At 40.5% G+C, this 19,287-nt stretch overlaps 1 protein-coding gene across 4 annotated transcripts in view; it reads right to left on the bottom strand.

Moving 5' to 3' along the window:
* The window catches only part of EPB41L4A (erythrocyte membrane protein band 4.1 like 4A), a 297,461-nt gene that overhangs the window by 76,763 nt on the left and 201,411 nt on the right, over positions 1-19,287 (bottom strand). For all 4 annotated transcript variants that reach the window (XM_070377187.1, XM_070377185.1, XM_005902712.3 and 1 more), the window contains 2 exons: positions 5,202-5,293; positions 3,856-3,933 (listed from right to left, as the gene is read on the bottom strand). In XM_070377187.1, coding sequence (XP_070233288.1) covers positions 3,856-3,933; positions 5,202-5,293 — 170 coding nt within the window. The remainder of the gene's footprint in view (positions 1-3,855; positions 3,934-5,201; positions 5,294-19,287) is intronic.

Below are 19,287 nucleotides of genomic sequence, written 5' to 3'. Positions count from 1 at the left end.
TCACAAGACTAATAAAACTGAAGTCCAGGGACATAAGCTGACCTGGCAGAGGCTGCACAGGACCCAGGACTGGGAGAAGCTTTCTACCCTCCGGCTGGCCAGGGTGGCACAGCCGGGCAGCCCAGGAGAAGAACAGCACGCACAGCCATGTACTTTAAAGCTACAAGCCTGGCTCAAAGCTCAGCTCTACCAGAAATGTGTGGTCTTCAGTAGATTATTCTTTTAATCTCCTAGAACCTCATTTTCCTTGTCTGTATTTCTATTGTTCATATTATTTCCTAGCAGAAATACTCCTGTATGGTATTCTTAGTACTTCCTTGTAACAAAAAAGCACAGGGCAAATGCAGAGATTTTCAGTGTTGGTACAGGAGCTCCTACACACCTAGTGGCTGTCCACAGTGCCAGGACAGGGCTTTGTCCCCGTGTCACCCACTTGCCCACCCTCGCCCTGCGGCACACATACTCCCATTCCATGCTGGGAGGCCCTGCCAGCAGCCCTTCTTCAACTCCCAAGTGAGGCTACAAACAGCCATTGGTTGGGTAGAGGGAAGAGAACAAGACACCTGGGTTCAAATCTCAACTCTGCTGCTTAGTAGCTAAAGGTCTTCAGTTCAATTACCTTAGACTTGAGGGGGCTCAAATATCTTGTCTATACAAATGAGGATAAGTCCCCTTTGATGGGTCATTGAATGTGTTTAATAAAGTAACACACATGAAAGCACTGGACACAAAGTAAGTTCTCAGGAGAACTGGATCTCTTTCACACTTCAAGAAATGTGGCAAGAAGGTTATCAGGGTTCTGGGGAGCAGGGGCTGGTTCTCAGGTCTAAGTCTCATTTCTAGACTATAAGTTCTACACAACTCATTCATTCATACAAACCAGGAGTCCTCTACAAACTTAACAACAGGTAGAGGCAAGATTAGTTTTTAAGGGGCTCAGAGAAAGAGAGAGCAGTGTATAACAAAATATTTAACCAAAGACTATTTCAGATGACTTTGACTATCACATTTCAGCTCAATCTTTCCCCAAAAATTTAATTTTGAATTTCTGAAAGGACTGCCTGTCACATACCACTAAAATTAAGTTTTCTCCTCTAAAGTAATGACTGCTGCTGCTGCTAAGTCGCTTCAGTCGTGTCCGACTCTGTGCGACCCCGTAGACGGCAGCCCACCAGGCTCCCCCATCCCTGGGATTCTCCAGGCAAGAACACTGGAGTGGGTTGCCATTTCCTTCTCCAATGCATGAAAGTGAAAAGGGAAAGTGATGTCACTCAGTCGTGTCCGACTCCTAGCGACTCCATGGACTGCAGCCCACCAGGCTCCTCTGTCCATGGGATTTTCCAGGCAAGAGTAATGGAGTGGGGTGCGTTTTTCTTAAAGATGTTGGAATCTCCTTGGTATTCTGCAAGCGCTAAGATGCAAAAGAGAAAGTAAAGACTAGAACTCTGTCTTTCTCTATCATACACTCCTACACACACATACTCCACTGTGAACACATGTAGAGTTATACACACAGACAACCACACTCACACACCACAGCCACTGGTTATGCCATTCACTACCTCCCATGCTCTAAAAACCTACAGGGTAAAGTAAGGAGCTTTCTGTTTCCAGAACTCTTCCTTCCTTCCAGGATGCCTCCAGCACATCTCAAAATAAAGGAACAGGCATATGATGTTTTTTAAGGATTGGCTGTTATTACTTTTGACAATTAACAGTCATGTACTGGTGACCACCTAGTAGTCAGAGACCCATCCCTGCCTAAGCCTGGCTCTGGATAGTGGGATGAAACATCCTCTTTCCAGGAATTGCATAATGTTAGTGCTTCCTACAGAGTCGGACACGACTGAAGTGACTTAGCAGTGCTTCCTACATACAGACATTGAGACTCGAATTTCATTAAGATTTACTAGGCAGTTAACACCAGCCACAAAATTAGAACAGATTTAGCAGAGCTTCCAATTTGCAAAGGTTACCTTTAATTACTTTTGTGGAAGAAATTATATTTAATATGCAAAATCCAATAACTTCCTAATAATAATTCCCAGAGCAACAGCATTTGCATTTCAATAAATTTGAAAAATCAGGTATGTAAATTTGTGGAAACCAGCTACAGTGTATGTTAAACAGCATAATTACAAATTTAACATTGTGAATATTAAGACAGATGCTTTTTCACTAGCTTCATTTCAGTGACAAAGAGACAGGTTTACACATTCACTCTATAACCCTTGAAATGTGTTACGTTCCAATGGGAAGAACAGCCCAAATACTGACTATGAGCTGTTTTCCTTAATAAAAAAGTAAATACTCTCTCCTTAAATTCCTGTAATTATATCACTATCTAGGGGAAAACCTTGATAACTTAAAGTTTAAATTTTTAGATTTCAATAAACACTTTCTTACAGATACCCAGAACATCTATAATAATACTTAAGTGTTAAGTCAGCAAATGAGGAAACATCCAAGTGAATATATAAAGATTAATGCACTGAACATTTAATATTAATCACTCCTTTACTGATTATCCCTGGTTTCAAAGCAAGATAAACAAAAGTGGTTCATAAAAGAAAGGAACTAAAATCTGACATATTATTATCTTGCAAACACTTGACCTGGTTTGATTTTTAAGTCTCCTAAGTAAGCATTTCACTTGGAGATGTCTCAAATGGACTGACAGAACAGTGTCCTGCCTCCCAAGTCCCATTTCTGCATGCTGCTTGGGTTTTATAGGGCCTGGGACCGTCTCACTGCCTGAATAATACCGTAGCTCTCTGAAGGCAGAGGTGTTAGTTGCTCAGTCGTGTTCGACTCTTTGCGACCCCATGGACTGTATGTAGCCCGCCAGTCTACAGTCTCTGTCCATGGGATTCTCCAAGCAAGAATACTGGAGTGGGTTGCCATGCCGTCCTCCAGGGGTTCTTCCCAACCCAGGTATGGAACCCAGGTCTCCCACATTGCAGGCAGATTCTTTATGTCTGAGCCACTAGGGAAGCCGAAGGTAAAGGTGGTGAAATCTTATTCTTTCTATCTCTGGGCACCTATTACCCTGCCTTCGACATCACAGGCTCTCCAGTTAACAGAATGAACTGAAACAAAACAAATTATTTTTCAAAACATAGAAACTTTCCATTTTCACAAGCACCTGCCTGGCTGCTTGACAATCAGGCTTTCCCCACAACATGCAACAGTCTGACTAACCGGTAAAGACACAGGCTCTGTCTGGAGTTAGACTGCCAGATAGTGGGCCCAACACAAACACTTCCTGGCTGGTTTCTCTGAGAAGTGACTTGTCTCTGAGCCTCAGTTTCCTCACATAGTATGAGGATAACATCAATAAGACTGTAATGATTAAAGAAGCAATAAATGGGACACATTTAGCACAATATATGGCACTTGGTACAAGTATAAAGTTACCATATATTTGCTAGCATTACTATATTGTAGGCATTATACTACAGAAAACATTTGACCCATGATATTACAACACTCAACTGAATATCCTAAGAATACCAATAAACTACTATTCAGAATATCTATTTTGTTTCATAATCACAACATAATTGGAAATAACTGATAATTGGACCAAAATGAATTTCTGAAGATAGTAAGCTCTACTACATTCTAAAAACTCTATACTTAATCAAGCTAATGTACTCTTTAAACATCATTAAACCTAGAAAATCATTTTTTGTCAAGAAAGTTTAATAAACTGTTATTGCCTATCAAAATCACTGGCATTGTGAAAAAAATCAGATCACAAACTTTAATATGCATGCATGCATCTGCATGGTTAGATTAAATATGCATTCATACACACATCCACACAACCCAGAGGAAAAGAATGCCATTTACCTATACCGGTGCTTATAACTCATGGATCCAAACTTGCTCAGTTTTCTTGACAACGAATTTGATTCATTTTCTGGCATTCTAATGAATTTGTAAAAGAAAATTAGAAAAAGACTTACAAATATACTTATGTAACATGAGCAAAAACTACGTAGAAATATATTAATAGTGCAATACTGCTTAACACATAGCTGAAATATTTTACTCAGTCTACATATTGGCAAAAAATAATAATTGATTATTTTAAAGCTAATACTTAAAACAACAACCACATTCTAGTATTTTACACAAGTATGATATCAAAATACTCATACTTCCTGAAGACTATTAAATATATCATCACCCTTACAAGGAAGCTTTTGTTGTGAATCAATTTAATTTCTCTACTTAAATTCTCCTGGAAGCCTTGTCACTATGTTGATTAACCCCAGCCAAGGTTGTCATGGCAGTTGATCATATCTAATGCCATGGTTCACCCCTCTTCGTACTTTCCATTCTATGGTACATTCAACACACAGCTCCAAGTGGAGTTTCTTGGCCCCGCCCCACTGATGGAGAGGTACTGTCTCAGACATTTTGGGCTACATCCCTTTCTGAACACAAACTCCTCCAAAGATGTGGATCATTTTATAACACTACTCCTCTAGCATCATACTATTTGGAAAAAATGTTCAGTGTAAATCAAAAAGGAAAAAGGGGAAGGATTAATCTAGTTTTAAATCTGAAAACCAAAAATAGTTTAATGTATAATATTACCTGATAAAATTTAATCTTTACACCGTAAGAATGTGAAACAAACAGTGCCCACACGACCCAACGGTCAGTTCTCTGCCTGCATCCCTGCGACCTCCCAGGAGCACACAATGCAGATGCCAGCTCCTCACTCATCACAGCATCTGCCTCCCTTACTTCCCATTCCCCACGCTCCTGTCCTCTAAACGCTGGGAGGGTCCCACAGCGCAGTCCCTTTCCTCCCTTTACTGTTTCCATAGGCGACTGTCTGCCTACTGTCTGCCTTATTACCTACAAAATTTACATGACCAACCTTGGTCTTTTCTGTAAGTTTTGCATACCCAGCCACCCATTCCATATTCCCAGGTTAGGCATTTTAATTTTAGTGTGTCCACAGCAGAACACTTAACTCCCACCAATACTAAAGCTATACTTTTACATAAACCTAAAAAGCAATCATCCTTGATCCTTTCTTATAGTATGACAAAAAAAAAAATCTACATACATGTGCATGTAAAAAAGTTAATACAAGAGAAACACTTCCAAATTTCTTCTAAGAATAGAATTCTTGTTATAAAAGCAAACACAATTTTCATTTATTAGGCAAAGGAACATACCTAAAAAATGTATGATATTCTACACTACATTTCCAAAGGTGCTTGCAAGCAGTTTTACTTCGAGCTTCAAAAAAGAATGAGGTTTCACTGCACTAAGAGAGAAAAAAATGTGAGATTATAAATTACAAACCATAAGATTTTTCAGATGACACCCACCTTCTAGGTACCAAAAATTCAAGTAAGCAGAGAAATCATTGTTAACACATTTAAAAAAAAAAAAAAAAGAAACAATTATCTCTTGATAGAATTACAAAATGTAAGTTCCATGTAAATTTTAACACCATCACCTCTACTACCTTTTTCTACATCACCCCATGACTGCAAATAACCACAGTGATGGCGCGGAAGCACTGAAAACTCTTCTGCCAACCATGTGCACCAGAACAGGAAAAATACTGACCACGTGGAAATCAATGCCCCCCAGAAGAGAAGACACTCATAAATCCAGTTCTTAACTGTGTTTTTTTCAGGGATGTACAGGCCACACTTATATGAAAGAATCTCAAGAGGGGCTGCTAGGAGGGACAACACCATCGCAGCAGTGTAATCTGGGCAAGTTACTGAGTTTCTCCATTCTGCATCAAGTTATTGGGTGAAAGAAATTAAATGACATGACAGATGTAAAGCGCCATATACTAGGTATGCAATTAATTTTCACAATTATTTTAATCTGGTAGTTCCTTATCTATTTTATACATATACAATATCTATTTTATACTTATATAGTTTAATACAAAAGAAACAGAGGCAATATTAGATGTAATTTGAATTATACAGGAAAAGATACTATTTTTTAAAGTGACTTAATAGAAAACCAAGCAAAATACAGTATCCATACAAAAATAATAATAAACCACAAGCTCTGTGAAGTTACATAATTGCTAATTTAGTTTCAAATAAAAATCAAACTCAAGTCACAAATGCAGAAATGTGCGGGGAGCGATCTCCGCCTCTGGCAAAGGTCATGAGGAAGGAGGCTTGGCATACGCAAGCAAAGGCGGGATCAAGCCTCAGGAGTCTCCCTGGAAATTCTCAAGCAATCTACCCCCAAAACCAGAGTCTGCCTACTTTCTGCTTTGTGCTTTCACCTACACCTCTGACTTTACGGGGGGCTGTCCCCCACTACCTCTCTGAAAAAAGAGTTAGCTTATAGCTCCAGTTAATAATTCCTGGGTGTGACAGTGTTTCAACCTACAAACTCCCTTGGAAGTCCTCTAGCCTGCCTGAATAGGTTTTTCCGGCCACATGTGATTGCTCAGAGCCTCCAAACTGTGAGAGGCATGAGATGTTCTAAACTGTCTAAATACAGATTCCTTTGAGCAGTCAAAAGATTGATTAGAAATTGTATTGGTGAAGGGATTTTCACTTGTTGGGCCAATGTATGCTGCTAAGTCTCCATATCCCTTACCTGCTGTGTCCCTGGCAGTGTATTGATTAATATAATTGGTTTAAATAGTAGCTTTAATGTTTGTAACCTGGGACCCTTGAATTAATTCTTTTTCTTGTTATAGCCCACCACACCTTTGCTCTGTAGGAATGCAACTTTATCTAATGCTTTTTGGAGGCTGGCGCCTGACTTTAGAATAATCACCTTTAGAGAAAAAGGCCTCCGGGCCAGAAGATGATGCAAATACCTAAACTTTTGCATATGATAAGTTTGCAGGAAGAAAGCCTGGCTTACTGCATGACTCTACCCCTTCCCCCATTATCCTCTATGCATAACTTAAGGTATAAAAACTACTTTGGAAAATAAAGTGTGGGCCTTGTTCACCGAAACTTGGTCTCACCATGTCGTTCTTTCTCTTACCTTCTGGCTGAATTATTCAGCCTCTTTTCTCCACTGAATTTCCTCACTGAGCTATCCTTATTTCAGCCTCTTTTCTCCACTGAATTTCTTCACTGAGCTATCCTCATTCTATTACTCTTTATATCCTTAATTAACGTTTAATTAAGCAGTTGTTTCCTGATCCTCGCCGACGCCGTCCCCGCTTCGAATACCCTGGATCAGCCGGGGCTGGTCCCCGGCAGAAATGCCTGTGGAATAAGGTTTCCATGGATTCATAAACACAAAATTGTCAATGCAGAGGAATAATTGAAATGATTCCTCCCCCTTCACACATCCTTTTAGCAAGGACAGAACATTTATATGCAGGAAATTTCTCCCAAGTCCATCTAGAATGAGGCTGCCCAATTTAGGAGTTTATTTGCATCTAGAATGAGGCTGCCCAATTTAGGAGTTTATTTGCAAAATGAAACGGTGTGATGGAAACAGAGCCAATATACGCATTTTACACAGCAGACAACCTGTAATTCCAAACTTCGTGAGGTGGAGGAAGGAACTTGGGCAAGTCTAGGCTTCTGAGCTGGGTGCAGCAAAGTACTAAAATATAGCAAGTGGAAAAAACTGGGGATCTGGATGGCAGAGGAATGGACAATAGCTCACACTATTTTGATTTTGAGGCGCCCATAGAATTGGGAACTCCACACACCTAGTGGGCCGGTAAATATGCAAGGGCAGGGTGAGGGGAGAGGTCGTGTCTGCTGGTATAGGTGATTTTACCCAAGAATCTAAAACAGTTTGCTCAGGGAGAGAGCACAGATAATGATGGGATCACAGTGAAGATGTTCACGAAGGAGGAGTGAGAAAGGTCAACATGGACCAGAAGGCAATGGTGTCAGAGAGGTTGGGGGATAGGGCAGGTCTCAAGTGACCCAGAAAGGTCACAGGGCTTGAAAAGAGGTCACTGCATTTCATGGGGAGAGATCTTCAGTGGCTTTCATGAAAGGGGCAAGGATTTAAAAAGTAGGGATGAGTAAGAAAAGGAAATGAATTCAGAATGTGTCTTCCTCAAAAGCAAAAGAAACCAGGGGGGAGCAGAGGAAGAAGGGGCACAGAGGAAATCACAGAAGATCCTTGGAGGCAGGAGGGAGACCAAGCATCCTGTCAGGAGATGGGGATGCTTAGAGGGGAATTGTTCTTCTTTCACGTTTCCTTTTTAAATACATACACGTGGTAAAAACACCAGAAGTTACCAAAGTGGTCACACAATGAGAACTAAACCTCCCTCTCACCACTGTCTCCAATTCCCCTCCCCAGAGGCAACCACTATTAAGAGTTTCTTATATAACATGCCGGTGTTTTGAGGTCACTGGATTATCCAATATATAATGCACAGGTCATTAATTTTAAGAAAATGTGTTTCTGGCTGTTTATCAGGATAAATAAGATAAAGTCAGTGCACGGGACCTCCCTGGTGGTCCAGTGGGTAAGACTCTGTGCTTCCACTGCAGGAGGTACGGGTCCTATCCCCGGCTGGGGAAGTAAGATGCAGCATGTCTTCTCAAAAAAAAAAAAATAGCCAGTATAAGACAGGTTCCCCCTGGTGGTTTAGTCACTAAGTTGTGCCCAACTCTTGCAACACTGTGGACTGTAGCCTGCCAGGCTCCTCAGTCTATGGGTTTCTCCAGGCAAGAATACTGGAGTGGGTTGCCATTTCCTTCTCCAGGCCATCTTCCCCACCCAGGAGTCGAACTCAGGTCTCCTGCATTGCAGGTGGATTCTTTTCCAGCTGAGCTATCAGGGAAGCCCCAGGCTCCTCCTCCCCTGCCCCAACTACCACCCTTCTCAATACATCTCTCTGTCAGCAACTGAAGCACGAAGTGTATTAGGTAGGACCACATGCTGGGCATTGTCACTGACAAGAAATGGTGGCTGCTGATGACTACTCTGTGACAGAGACACCATCATGTTTTATCAAGAACATCCAAAAATAAGGTGTGATTTAATTACATATATTACCTAGGTTTCCAAAAATGCAGGAGAAAAAAAAAAAAAAAACATTTAAACTTGAAAATAAAGTTCAGTTCAGTTCAGTGGCTCAGTCGTGTCCGACTCTTTGCGACCCCATCAAACGCAGAGCGCTAGGCCTCCCTGTCCATCACCAACTCCCGGTGTTCCCTCAGACTCACGTCCATCGAGTCAGTGATGCCATCCAGCCATCTCATCCTCTGTCGTCCCCTTCTCCTCCTGCCCCCAATCCCTCGCAACATCAGAGTCTTTTCCAATGAGTCAACTCTTCGCATGAGGTGGCCAAAGTACTGGAGTTTCAGCTTTAGCATCATTCCTTCCAAAGAACATGGAGGGCTGATCTCTTTTAGAATGGATTGGTTGGATCTCCTTGCAGTCCAAGGGACTCTCAAGAATCTTCTCCAACACCACAGTTCAAAACCATCAATTCTTCAGCAGTCAGCTTTCTTCACAGTCCAACTCTCACATCCATACATGATCACTGGAAAAACCATAGCCTTGACTAGATGGACCTTTGTTGGCAAAGTCATGTCCCTGCTTTTGAATATGCTATCTAGGTTGGTCATAATGTTTCTTCCAAGGAGTAAGCGTCTTTTAATTTCATGGCTGCAGTCACCATCTGTAGTGATTTTGAAGCCCAAAAAGATAAAGTCTGACACTGTTTCCACTGTTTCCCCATCTATTTCCCATGAAGTGATGGGACCAGATGCAATGATCTTCATTTTTCTGAATGTTGAGCTTTAAGGCAACTATTTTACTCTCCTCTTTCACTTTGATCAAGAGGCTTTTGAGTTCCTCTTCACTTTCTGCCACAAGGGTGGTGTCATCTGCATATCTGAGGTTATTGATATTTCTCCTGGCAATCTTGATTCCAGCTTGTGCTTCTTCCAGCCCAGGGTTTCTCATGATGTACTCTGCATATAAGTTAAATAAGCAGGGTGACAGTATACAGCCTTTTCCTATTTGGAAAGGAGACAGTATATGTACTCCTTTTCCTATTTGGAACCAGTCTGTTGTTCTATGTCCAGTTCTAACTGTTGCTTCCTGACCTGCATACAGATTTCTCAAGAGGCAGGTCTGGTGGTCTGGTATTCCCATCTTTTGAAGAATTTTCCACAGTTTATTGTGATCCACACAGTCAAAGGCTTTGGCATAGTCAATAAAGAAGAAATGTTTTTCTGGAACGCTCTTCCTTTTTCGATGATCCAGCAGATGGTGGTAATTTGATCTGTGGTTCCTCTGCCTTTTCTAAAACCAGCTTAAACATCTGGAAGTTAACGGTTCACATGTTGCTGAAGCCTGGCTTGGAGAATTTTGAGGATTACTTTACTAGCGTGTGAGATGAGTGCAATTATGCGGTCGTTTGAGCATTCTTTGGCATTGCCTTTCTTTGGGACTGGAATGAAAACTGACCTTTTCCAGTCCTGTGGCCACTGCTGAGTTTTCCAACTTTGCTGGCATATTGAGTGCAGCACTTTTACAGCATCATCTTTCAGGATTTGAAAGAGCTCAACTGGAATTCCATCAGCTCCACTAGCTTTGTTCGTAGTGATGCTTTCTAAGGCCCACTTGACTTCACATTCCAGGATGTCTGGTTCTAGGTCACTGATCACACCATCGTGATTATCTTGGTTGTGAAGATCTTTTTTGTACAGTTCTTCTGTGTATTCTTGCCATCTCTTCTTAATATCTTCTGCTTCTGTTAGGTCCATACCACTTCTGTCCTTTATCGAGCCCATCTTTGCATGAAATGTTCCCTTGGTATCTCTAATTTTTTGAAGAGACCTCTAGTCTTTCCCATTCTGTTGTTTTCCTCTATTTCTTTGCATTGATCGCTGAGGAAGGCTTTCTTATCTCTCCTTGCTATTCTTTGGAACTCTGCATTCAGATGCTTATATCTTTCCTTTTCTTCTTTGCTTTTCGCTTCTCTTCTTTTCACAGCTATTTGTAAGGCCTCCCCAGACAGCCATTTTGCTTTTTTGCATTTCTTTTCCATGGGGATGGTCTTCATCCCTGTCTCCTGTACAATGTCACGAACCTCATTCCATAGTTCATCAGGCACTCTATCTATCAGATCTAGGCCCTTAAATCTATTTCTCACTTCCACTGTATAATCATAAGGCATTTGATTTAGGTCATACCTGAATGGTCTAGTGGTTTTCCCTATTTTCTTGAATTTAAGTCTGAATTTGGCCATAAGGAGTTCATGGTCTGAGCCACAGTCAGCTCCTTTGCTGACTGTATACAGCTTCTCCATCTTTGGCTTCAAAGAATATAATCAATCTGATTTCGGTGTTGACCATCTGGTGATGTCCATGTGTAGAGTCTTCTCTTGTGTTGTTGGTAGAGGGTGTTTGCTATGACCAGTGCATTCTTTTGGCAAAATTCTATTAGCCTTTGCCCTGCTTCATTCCGTATTCCAAGGCCAAATTTGCCTGTTACTCCAGGTGTTTCTTGACTTTCTACTTTTGCATTACAGTCCCCTATAATGAACAGGACATCTTTTTTGGGTGTTAGTTCTAAAAGGTCTTGTAGGTCTTCATAGAACCGTTCAACTTCAGCTTCTTCAGCGTTACTGGTTGTGGCATAGACTTGGATTACTGTGATATTGAATGGTTTGCCTTGGAAACGAACAGAGATCATTCTGTCATTTTTGAGACTGCATCCAAGTACTGCATTTCGGACTCTTTTGTTGACCGTGATGGCTACTCCATTTCTTCTAAGGTATTCCTGCCCACAGTAGTAGATATAATGGTCATCTGAGTTAAATTCACCCATTCCAGTCCATTTTAGTTTGCTGATTCCTAGAATGCTGACATTCACTCTTGCCATCTCCTGTCTGACCACTTCCGATTTGCCTTGATTCATGGACCTAACATTCCAGGTTCCTATGCAATATTGCTCTTTACAGCATCGGACCTTGCTTCTGTCACCAGCCACATCCACAGCCAGGTATTGTTTTTGCTTTGGCTCCATCCCTTCATTCTTTCTGGAGTTATTTCTCCACCTATCTCCAGTAGCATATTGGGCACTTACTGACCTGGGGAGTTCCTCTTTCAGTATCAAGGCAAAAATACTGAAGTGGTTTGCCATTCCCTTCTCCAGTGGACCACATTCTGTCAGTACACATTCCTTGGGTACAAATTTATTAAAGGAACAAAAGAGTTTCCCACAGGCCCCCTAATTACTTCTGCACCATGCAATGACAAGTATAAACTCATTCCCCCATTCATACAGGGCTTTAACACCAGCTGCCTGGATTTTGTCCCACTGTAGCAGAATGATCCAAATACTAAAAGGTGAGTTGATATAAATAAATTAAAAAAAAAAAAGCCAGGTATTCTGAATAAATTCTATATATTTTTGCCACTTAAAGTAACTGCTGACATGAATGTAACTGACATGATATTTAAATATCTTTCCTTCCCTTGTGGCTCAGCTAGTAAAGAATCTGCCTACAATGTGGGAAACCTGGGTTCGATTCCTGTCTGGGTTGGGAAGATCTCCTGGAGAAGGGAAAGCCTACCTACTCCAGTATTCTAGCCTGTAGTATTCCATGGACTGTATAGTCCATGAGGTCACAAAGAGTCGGACACGACTGAGTGACTTTCACTTCTTTAGTGACTTCCCTGGTGGCTCAGACGGTAAAGTGTCTACCTGCAATGCGGGAGACCCAGGTTCGATCCCTGGGTCAGGAAGATCCCGTGGAGAAGGAAATGGCAACCTACTCCAGTACTCTTGCCTGGAAAAATCCATGAACAGAGGAGCCTTGTAGGCTACAGTCCATGGGGTCACAAAGAGTCGGACACGACTGAGCGACTTCACTCACTCACTACCTGCTAAACCTTTTCCAAAAGGACATGGACAATTAGCACCTTTCCATTAGTTTATACAAACGCAAGTAGCTGCTTAACTTTGGAAGTTCATTCCAACCAATTGCTAAAATACTTTATCCAAGAATCCAATGCATGCTTTTGGCAAAATTTTTCAAATTCCTTCATAACTTCAGCCATTTCATGCCAGAAGAAAAACTATGGTCTCAATCTACTTTTTTTATTTTATAAACAGACCAAGCTTAAGTCACCTCTAACTCAGATAACACATGATGGTTCATCATACTGTGGATCTCTAAGTAAACGGGGCTCAAAGTCCCAATCCCATCATTTGTAACAATTCAGGACCCAGATGAAATGGATGAATTCCCAACCTAACTCCCTTTGTTTTTCTCACTCTTTTCCCATCTCTGCTGGCTGTTTCACTTTGCAGCTTTGAGAAATCAATCTGTTTTGAGCCTGACTTCTCTGAAGGGCCTTGAGTTTACTGACAGGGTCATGGAGGTGCTTACGCTGCAAGACGCTCCGCAGTTACCTCTCCCTGGGCTCCAGCTTCACTGCCTCTCCCATGCCCAACAGCCTCGCCGCACAAAGCCCTACTCTAGCTGGTCCCTCGCTCCTGCCTTGGGAAGCAACCACAACTGGACAGTTTGCCTTCCCCAGCTTCCCTAGAACTGCCGGGGATAAACATCTTCTCAATCCTGTCATTACATATTCATCCCATCTCCAAGGTCAATTGAAGTAACCTAAGGGACACTGCAAAGGTCAAATACTTAAAAGAGATTAGTACTTCTAACAATGGTAAAATGCAATCATTACATAAATATTGGAAAGGCCTACAGCAGAGAGGTTCCTTATCAATGATCCACAGAGACAGAAGAGAGACTAAAAAGAAGTGCAAAGATTACAAGACTACAGTATTATGGGATCTTTTTTAAACATTCGATTTCTACAAGATTTATATGTACTTGTCAATTATGAACTTACTTTAGGCACCAGATGAAATAAAAATCAGGGGACTAATAGCAAATGACTGAAAGAACTCAATTACTGATAAAGCAAAGGAAGGCAAATGGTAGAATGGAAAAAACTATTCTTGAACTAAAAGTAAATACCAAAGAAATATCACAAAATTTTAAGTATTTTGAGAAATTTTATCTTTATAAATGGTGAGCCTAAATGTAAAATTAAATTATGTTTGTGTATGTGAGACAGTGGGCACAGTATTTTAATCACTTTCCCCATATCTTCCACTGTTTTCTCACTCCAAGTGCAAAGCCATATAAAGAATTCAACTAAGTTCTGCAATAAAAAAACTATCAATCTTGCTATTAGTTGGAAAGGCAAGTTAGAAGGGAATTTGAAAACACTGAGTAAAATATTATCTTGTTCTTTTAACGTTATCTTGTTTTTTCTTTACAGAGTGCTCTCTAAAAAGTGACTCTTGAACATTAACTTCTCGTGATATTGGCATAAAAAAGAGTTCTATGTTCAAGTAAGTTTGGGAAACACCAGGTTAAATGCTCAGATCTTTTAATGAGCTAATTTTACACTGTGACTCTAGAAGAGCTGCTAAGGTAGCCGGTCTTTCCTTGATTTATATAAGCAAAAAGTTTATTTCTAGAACTTTGGCTTTTATACACTACTTTTATATGTAGTTTATATACTACATATAAACACCCCTACACACACATCAGTTATTTTTAAAATTCTTTTTGAAATGCACATAATATGGTTTGAATTAAAAATCACTGGGCATTTCAACAGAGCACTGCAAGAATAACATTAATTTCCATTCCTACATATATGTTGTATTTTACAATAAAAGAACAAAAACAGCAAAAATATTCCAGAACTCTTTTGTCTGCTATGTGGGTAGTATTTCAAATCATACACTAAACATGAAAAACCTTTTAACCTCTTTTACAAAGAAATTAATTGCTTAATGAATAATTGTTTATAATTCTTTCTAGTTCATAGAAATATATATTAAAGAATTTGAAGGGATGTGTTAGATTGTGTTGCATCTACCCTTTTTCTTTTCCTCCCAGGAATTTAAAGGAGAAAACAGGAGCCAAAACATTAGAGAATGTTTATACCATGTTTCAGTAAACTTTTTTGAAAACTATTTTGTTGAACTTACTCTTCTTCCTATTTGAAAAAATTCACAGATGCAAATCCAAGATTCCAGATGGCTTGCTTTTTTATTGTTTTTACTCTATCTTTTCTTCATCTTCTCTTTAAAGAAACTGTAGAATTTCCTTAAATGTCAGCATTTCTTTCTTATACTTGCATGTTTCATTTTTTCATGAAAACTAATCCTTATTGCCAGTCTTACAAATGTTTGAAAGACTTTAATAACAAATGTTACTTAAGCTTGTTAAAATGAAGGCATATCTGGTACTATCTACGGATACTCTTAATGTAGAAAATTTTTATAGCAGAATTTAGACATTCTTCCAAACGAATGGCTCACTTAATTATGGAAAAACATACATAGGAAACTCCATGGGCCTGAAAAGACCTGAGCTCCCCTTCCTGCTGTGGCATCAGCTGTTCACCTTTCAAGAACAAGTGCTGCCTGAGCCCTTTCCTGTGCAAAACTTTAAGTGCATGAGGGCAAGATACTTCCAACACAGAGACATGTACCCGGTGCTTGCGACAAGTCCAGCTTTGGACTGGGTTCATTCACAGTACGACCTCACAACCCTGTAAAACAGATATTATCATCCTCCCTTCATAGATAAGAAAAGGGAGTTTCAGTGTTGTTCAGGAAATTGTCCAAAGTTAGAGAAGTGAGAGTTCTGGGCTTACATTATGCTATTTGACCACAAGTTTAGTAGTCCATCATTGAATCTGAAAGACTCCAAGCCAAACTGTCATATGGCCTCAGGATCCAAATGTTACCAATGGAGTCACACGTTTGAACATTTACAGGAAAATACAAATAGTTCAGGTGAAATGCACAATGGCACAGAAACTGCGGGTAAAGGCTGGGGTATGGGAATAAGGCAACACCTAATATTCACACCTGTACTTACCCTCTTAACTGAGCATTCTCACTCCTGAGAACATACCCCAAAGACAGTCCACCAACAATATAAAAATACATATGCACAAAGTTATTGACTGAAGGAAAAATACATAATTGCAAACTATCAAGAACTATCAAATGATCCAGCATAGGAGATTGGTTGAGTAAATGATTTTATAGACACTCAATAAAGAAAATGCAGCTGTACAAGAGAATAAGAAAGCTCTCAATGATCTGATATAGAGATTTCTAGGAGGTATTACTAAACAAAGGAAAAAGCACAAAACCATATACAGGGACTTCCCTGGTGGCCCAGTGGTTAAGAATTCACCATCCAAAGCACGGCACACAGGTTTGATCCCTGGTCAGGGACCTAAGATACCACATGCCAAGAGGCAGCTAAGCCTGGGTGCCACAACTAGAAAGAAACAAAAAAAACCTGTCAATTTTAGTGGTTTGCCAAAGGAATTCTGACACTGCTTGAGATGAAGTTTTAAGACCGAACAAACAAGTAAATGTGTTACTGTCCGGAGCTAAGATTCTCATATGCAAAAAAAGGTTATACAAATATGAAATGAGGAAAAGAAGAGCAAGCCCTGTGGGGCTAGATGGAAATTTGAGGTATGGCATGAATTTACAATTTCTAAAATATGTAGAAATAGCTGTGAAAAGAAGAGAAGTGAGAAGCAAAGGAGAAAAGGAAAGATACAAGCATCTGAATGCAGAGTTCCAAAGAACAACAAGGAGGGATAAGAAAGCCTTCGTCAGTGATCAAAGCAAAGAAATAGAGGAAAACAACAGAATGGGAAAGACTAAGATCTCTTCAAGAAAATTAGAGATACTAAGGGAACATTTCATTCAAAGATGGGCTCGATAAAGGACAGAAGTGGTATGGACCTAACAGAAGCAGAAGATATTAAGAAGAGGTGGCAAGAATACACAGAAGAACTGTACAAAAAAGATCTTCATGACCAAGATAAGCACAATGGTGTGATCACTCACCTAGAGCCAGATATCCTAGAATGTGAAGTCAAGTGGGCCTTAGAAAGCATCACTATGAACAAAGCTAGTGGAGGTGATGGAATTCCAGTTGGGCGATTTCAAATCCTGAAAGATGATGCTGTGAAAGTGCTGCACTCAATATGCCAGCAAAGTTGGAAAACTCAGCAGTGGCCACAGGACTGGAAAAGGTCAGTTTTCATTCCAATCCCAAAGAAAGGCAATGCCAAAGAATGCTCAAACTACTGCATAATTGCACTCATCTCACACACTAGTAAAGTAATGCTCAAAATTCTCCAAGCCAGGCTTCAGCAATATGTGAACCATGAACTTCCTGATGTTCAAGCTGGTTTTAGAAAAGGCAGAGGAACCTTGCCAACATCTGCTGGATCATTGAAAAAGCAAGAGAGTTCCAGAAAAACATCTATTTCTGCTTTATTGGCTATGCCAAAGCCTTTGACTATGTGGATCACAATAAACTGTGGAAAATTCTGAAAGAGATGGGAATACCAGACCACCTGACCTGCCTCTTGAGAAATCTGTATACAGGTCAGGAAGCAACAGGTAAAACTAGACATGGAACAACAGACTGGTTCCAAATAGGAAAAGGAGTACGTCAAGGCTGTATATTGTCACCCTGCTTGTTTAACTTACATGCAGAGTGTATCATGAGAAACAATGGGCTGGAAGAAGCACAAGCTGGAATCAAGATTGCCGAAGAGGAACTGAAAAGCCTCTTGATGAAAGTGAAAGAGGAGAGTGAAAAAGTTGGCTTAAAACTCAACATTCAGAAAACGAAGATCATGGCATCCGGTCCCATCACTTGATGGGAAATAGATGGGGAAACAGTGGAAACAGTGTCAGACTTTATTTTTCTGGGCTCCAAAATCACTGCAGATGGTGACTGCATCCATGAAATTAAAAGACACTTACTCCTTGGAAGGAAAGTTATGACCAACCTAGACAGCATATTGAAAATCAGAGACATAACTTTGCCAACAAAGGTCCATCTAGTCAAGGCTATGGTTTTTCCAGTGGTCATGTATGGATGTGAGAGTTGGACTGTGAAGAAAGCTGAGCACCAAAGAATTGATGCTTTTGAACTGTGGTGTTGGAGAAGACTCTTGAGAGTCCCTTGGACTGCAAGGAGATCCAACTAGTCCATTCTAAAGGAGATTAGTCCTAAGTGTTCATTGGAAGGACTGATGCTAAAGCTGAAACTCCAGTACTTTGGCCACCTCATGCGAAGAGTTGACTCACTGGAAAAGGCCCTGATGCTGGGAGGGATTGGGGGCAGGAGGAGAAGGGGATGACAGAGGATGAGATGGCTGGATGGCATCACTAACTCCATGGACATGAGTCTGAGTGAACTCCAGGAGTTGGTGATGGACAGGGAGGCCTGGCGTGCTGCGATTCATGGGGTCGCAAAGAGTCGGACACGACTGAGAGACTGAACTGAACTGAACTGAAAATATTTAGAAGCATGTTCATTTGAGCACATGTGTATGAATGTATGTATTTACACCTGTACATATATGTATATTCATGTGTGTATTCCCTGGCATTGTCCACTAGAAAGTCCAGAAGCAAAGTCATCCCAGTAGCAGTGACCACACTGACACCCAGATCTTGACCCTTCCCCACTAAAAGGAACCAAGGCTCTTTGGAGAAATAACTGATAAGAGTGTAAATGCGGGGTAGGTACAAGATGCACCTGAAATACCATGAGATGCCAAAAAAGGGAGAAAATGATCAAAACAATGGTAGGTGACATGTCAAAAGGGCTCCCATTGGCCATATCTAGGACAATTACAACACCAGAATAGCTAGGTACAGTAGTGCATTAGAAACCACTAGAAAAAATAGGAGTAAGTCCATGCTGATAACAGAAATAAATTAAAAAGAGAGAAGGTGAGGCTCTCACAGTGGAATGTCAAGGATTGACTGATAAATGTGGAGGATATATGTATGTGTGTATATATATACACACATACATATACACACCTAATTATGACTGATTGAAGTTGTACAGCAGAAAAAAACACAGCACTGTAAAGCAATTTTCCTCCAATTAAAAATAAAATATGGAGGCAACGGGAGAGCTAGAAAATCAGCATTTTGCAAGCATCATAGTAAAAGATCTAATCAGGAAAGAGTCCTAAGTCAATGTTAGACCTAAGGGACATTTTGAAGAGCACAGTATTTGCAATGAATGACATGATCCCTCCACAGATTTCCTATTAGTTGTAAAGGAGGGGAAAAACACCAGCAATTACACTAATTTAATATAACCAACGAGAGGTAGACAGGAGTCTCCATGCTCCTCCAGATCTAACACCCCAGGCGAGCCACAACTTCACCTGGGCTGCCTTCCAGCTGAGAATGCAGAATCTCATCTGACCACAGTGAAAT

The sequence above is a fragment of the Bos mutus genome, chromosome 10, assembly GCF_027580195.1.
Source record: "Bos mutus isolate GX-2022 chromosome 10, NWIPB_WYAK_1.1, whole genome shotgun sequence".
NCBI classification, from domain to species: Eukaryota; Metazoa; Chordata; class Mammalia; order Artiodactyla; family Bovidae; genus Bos; species Bos mutus.
The sequence above is the reverse complement of the archived record's forward strand: the minus strand, read 5'-3'. Positions and strand labels throughout refer to the sequence as shown.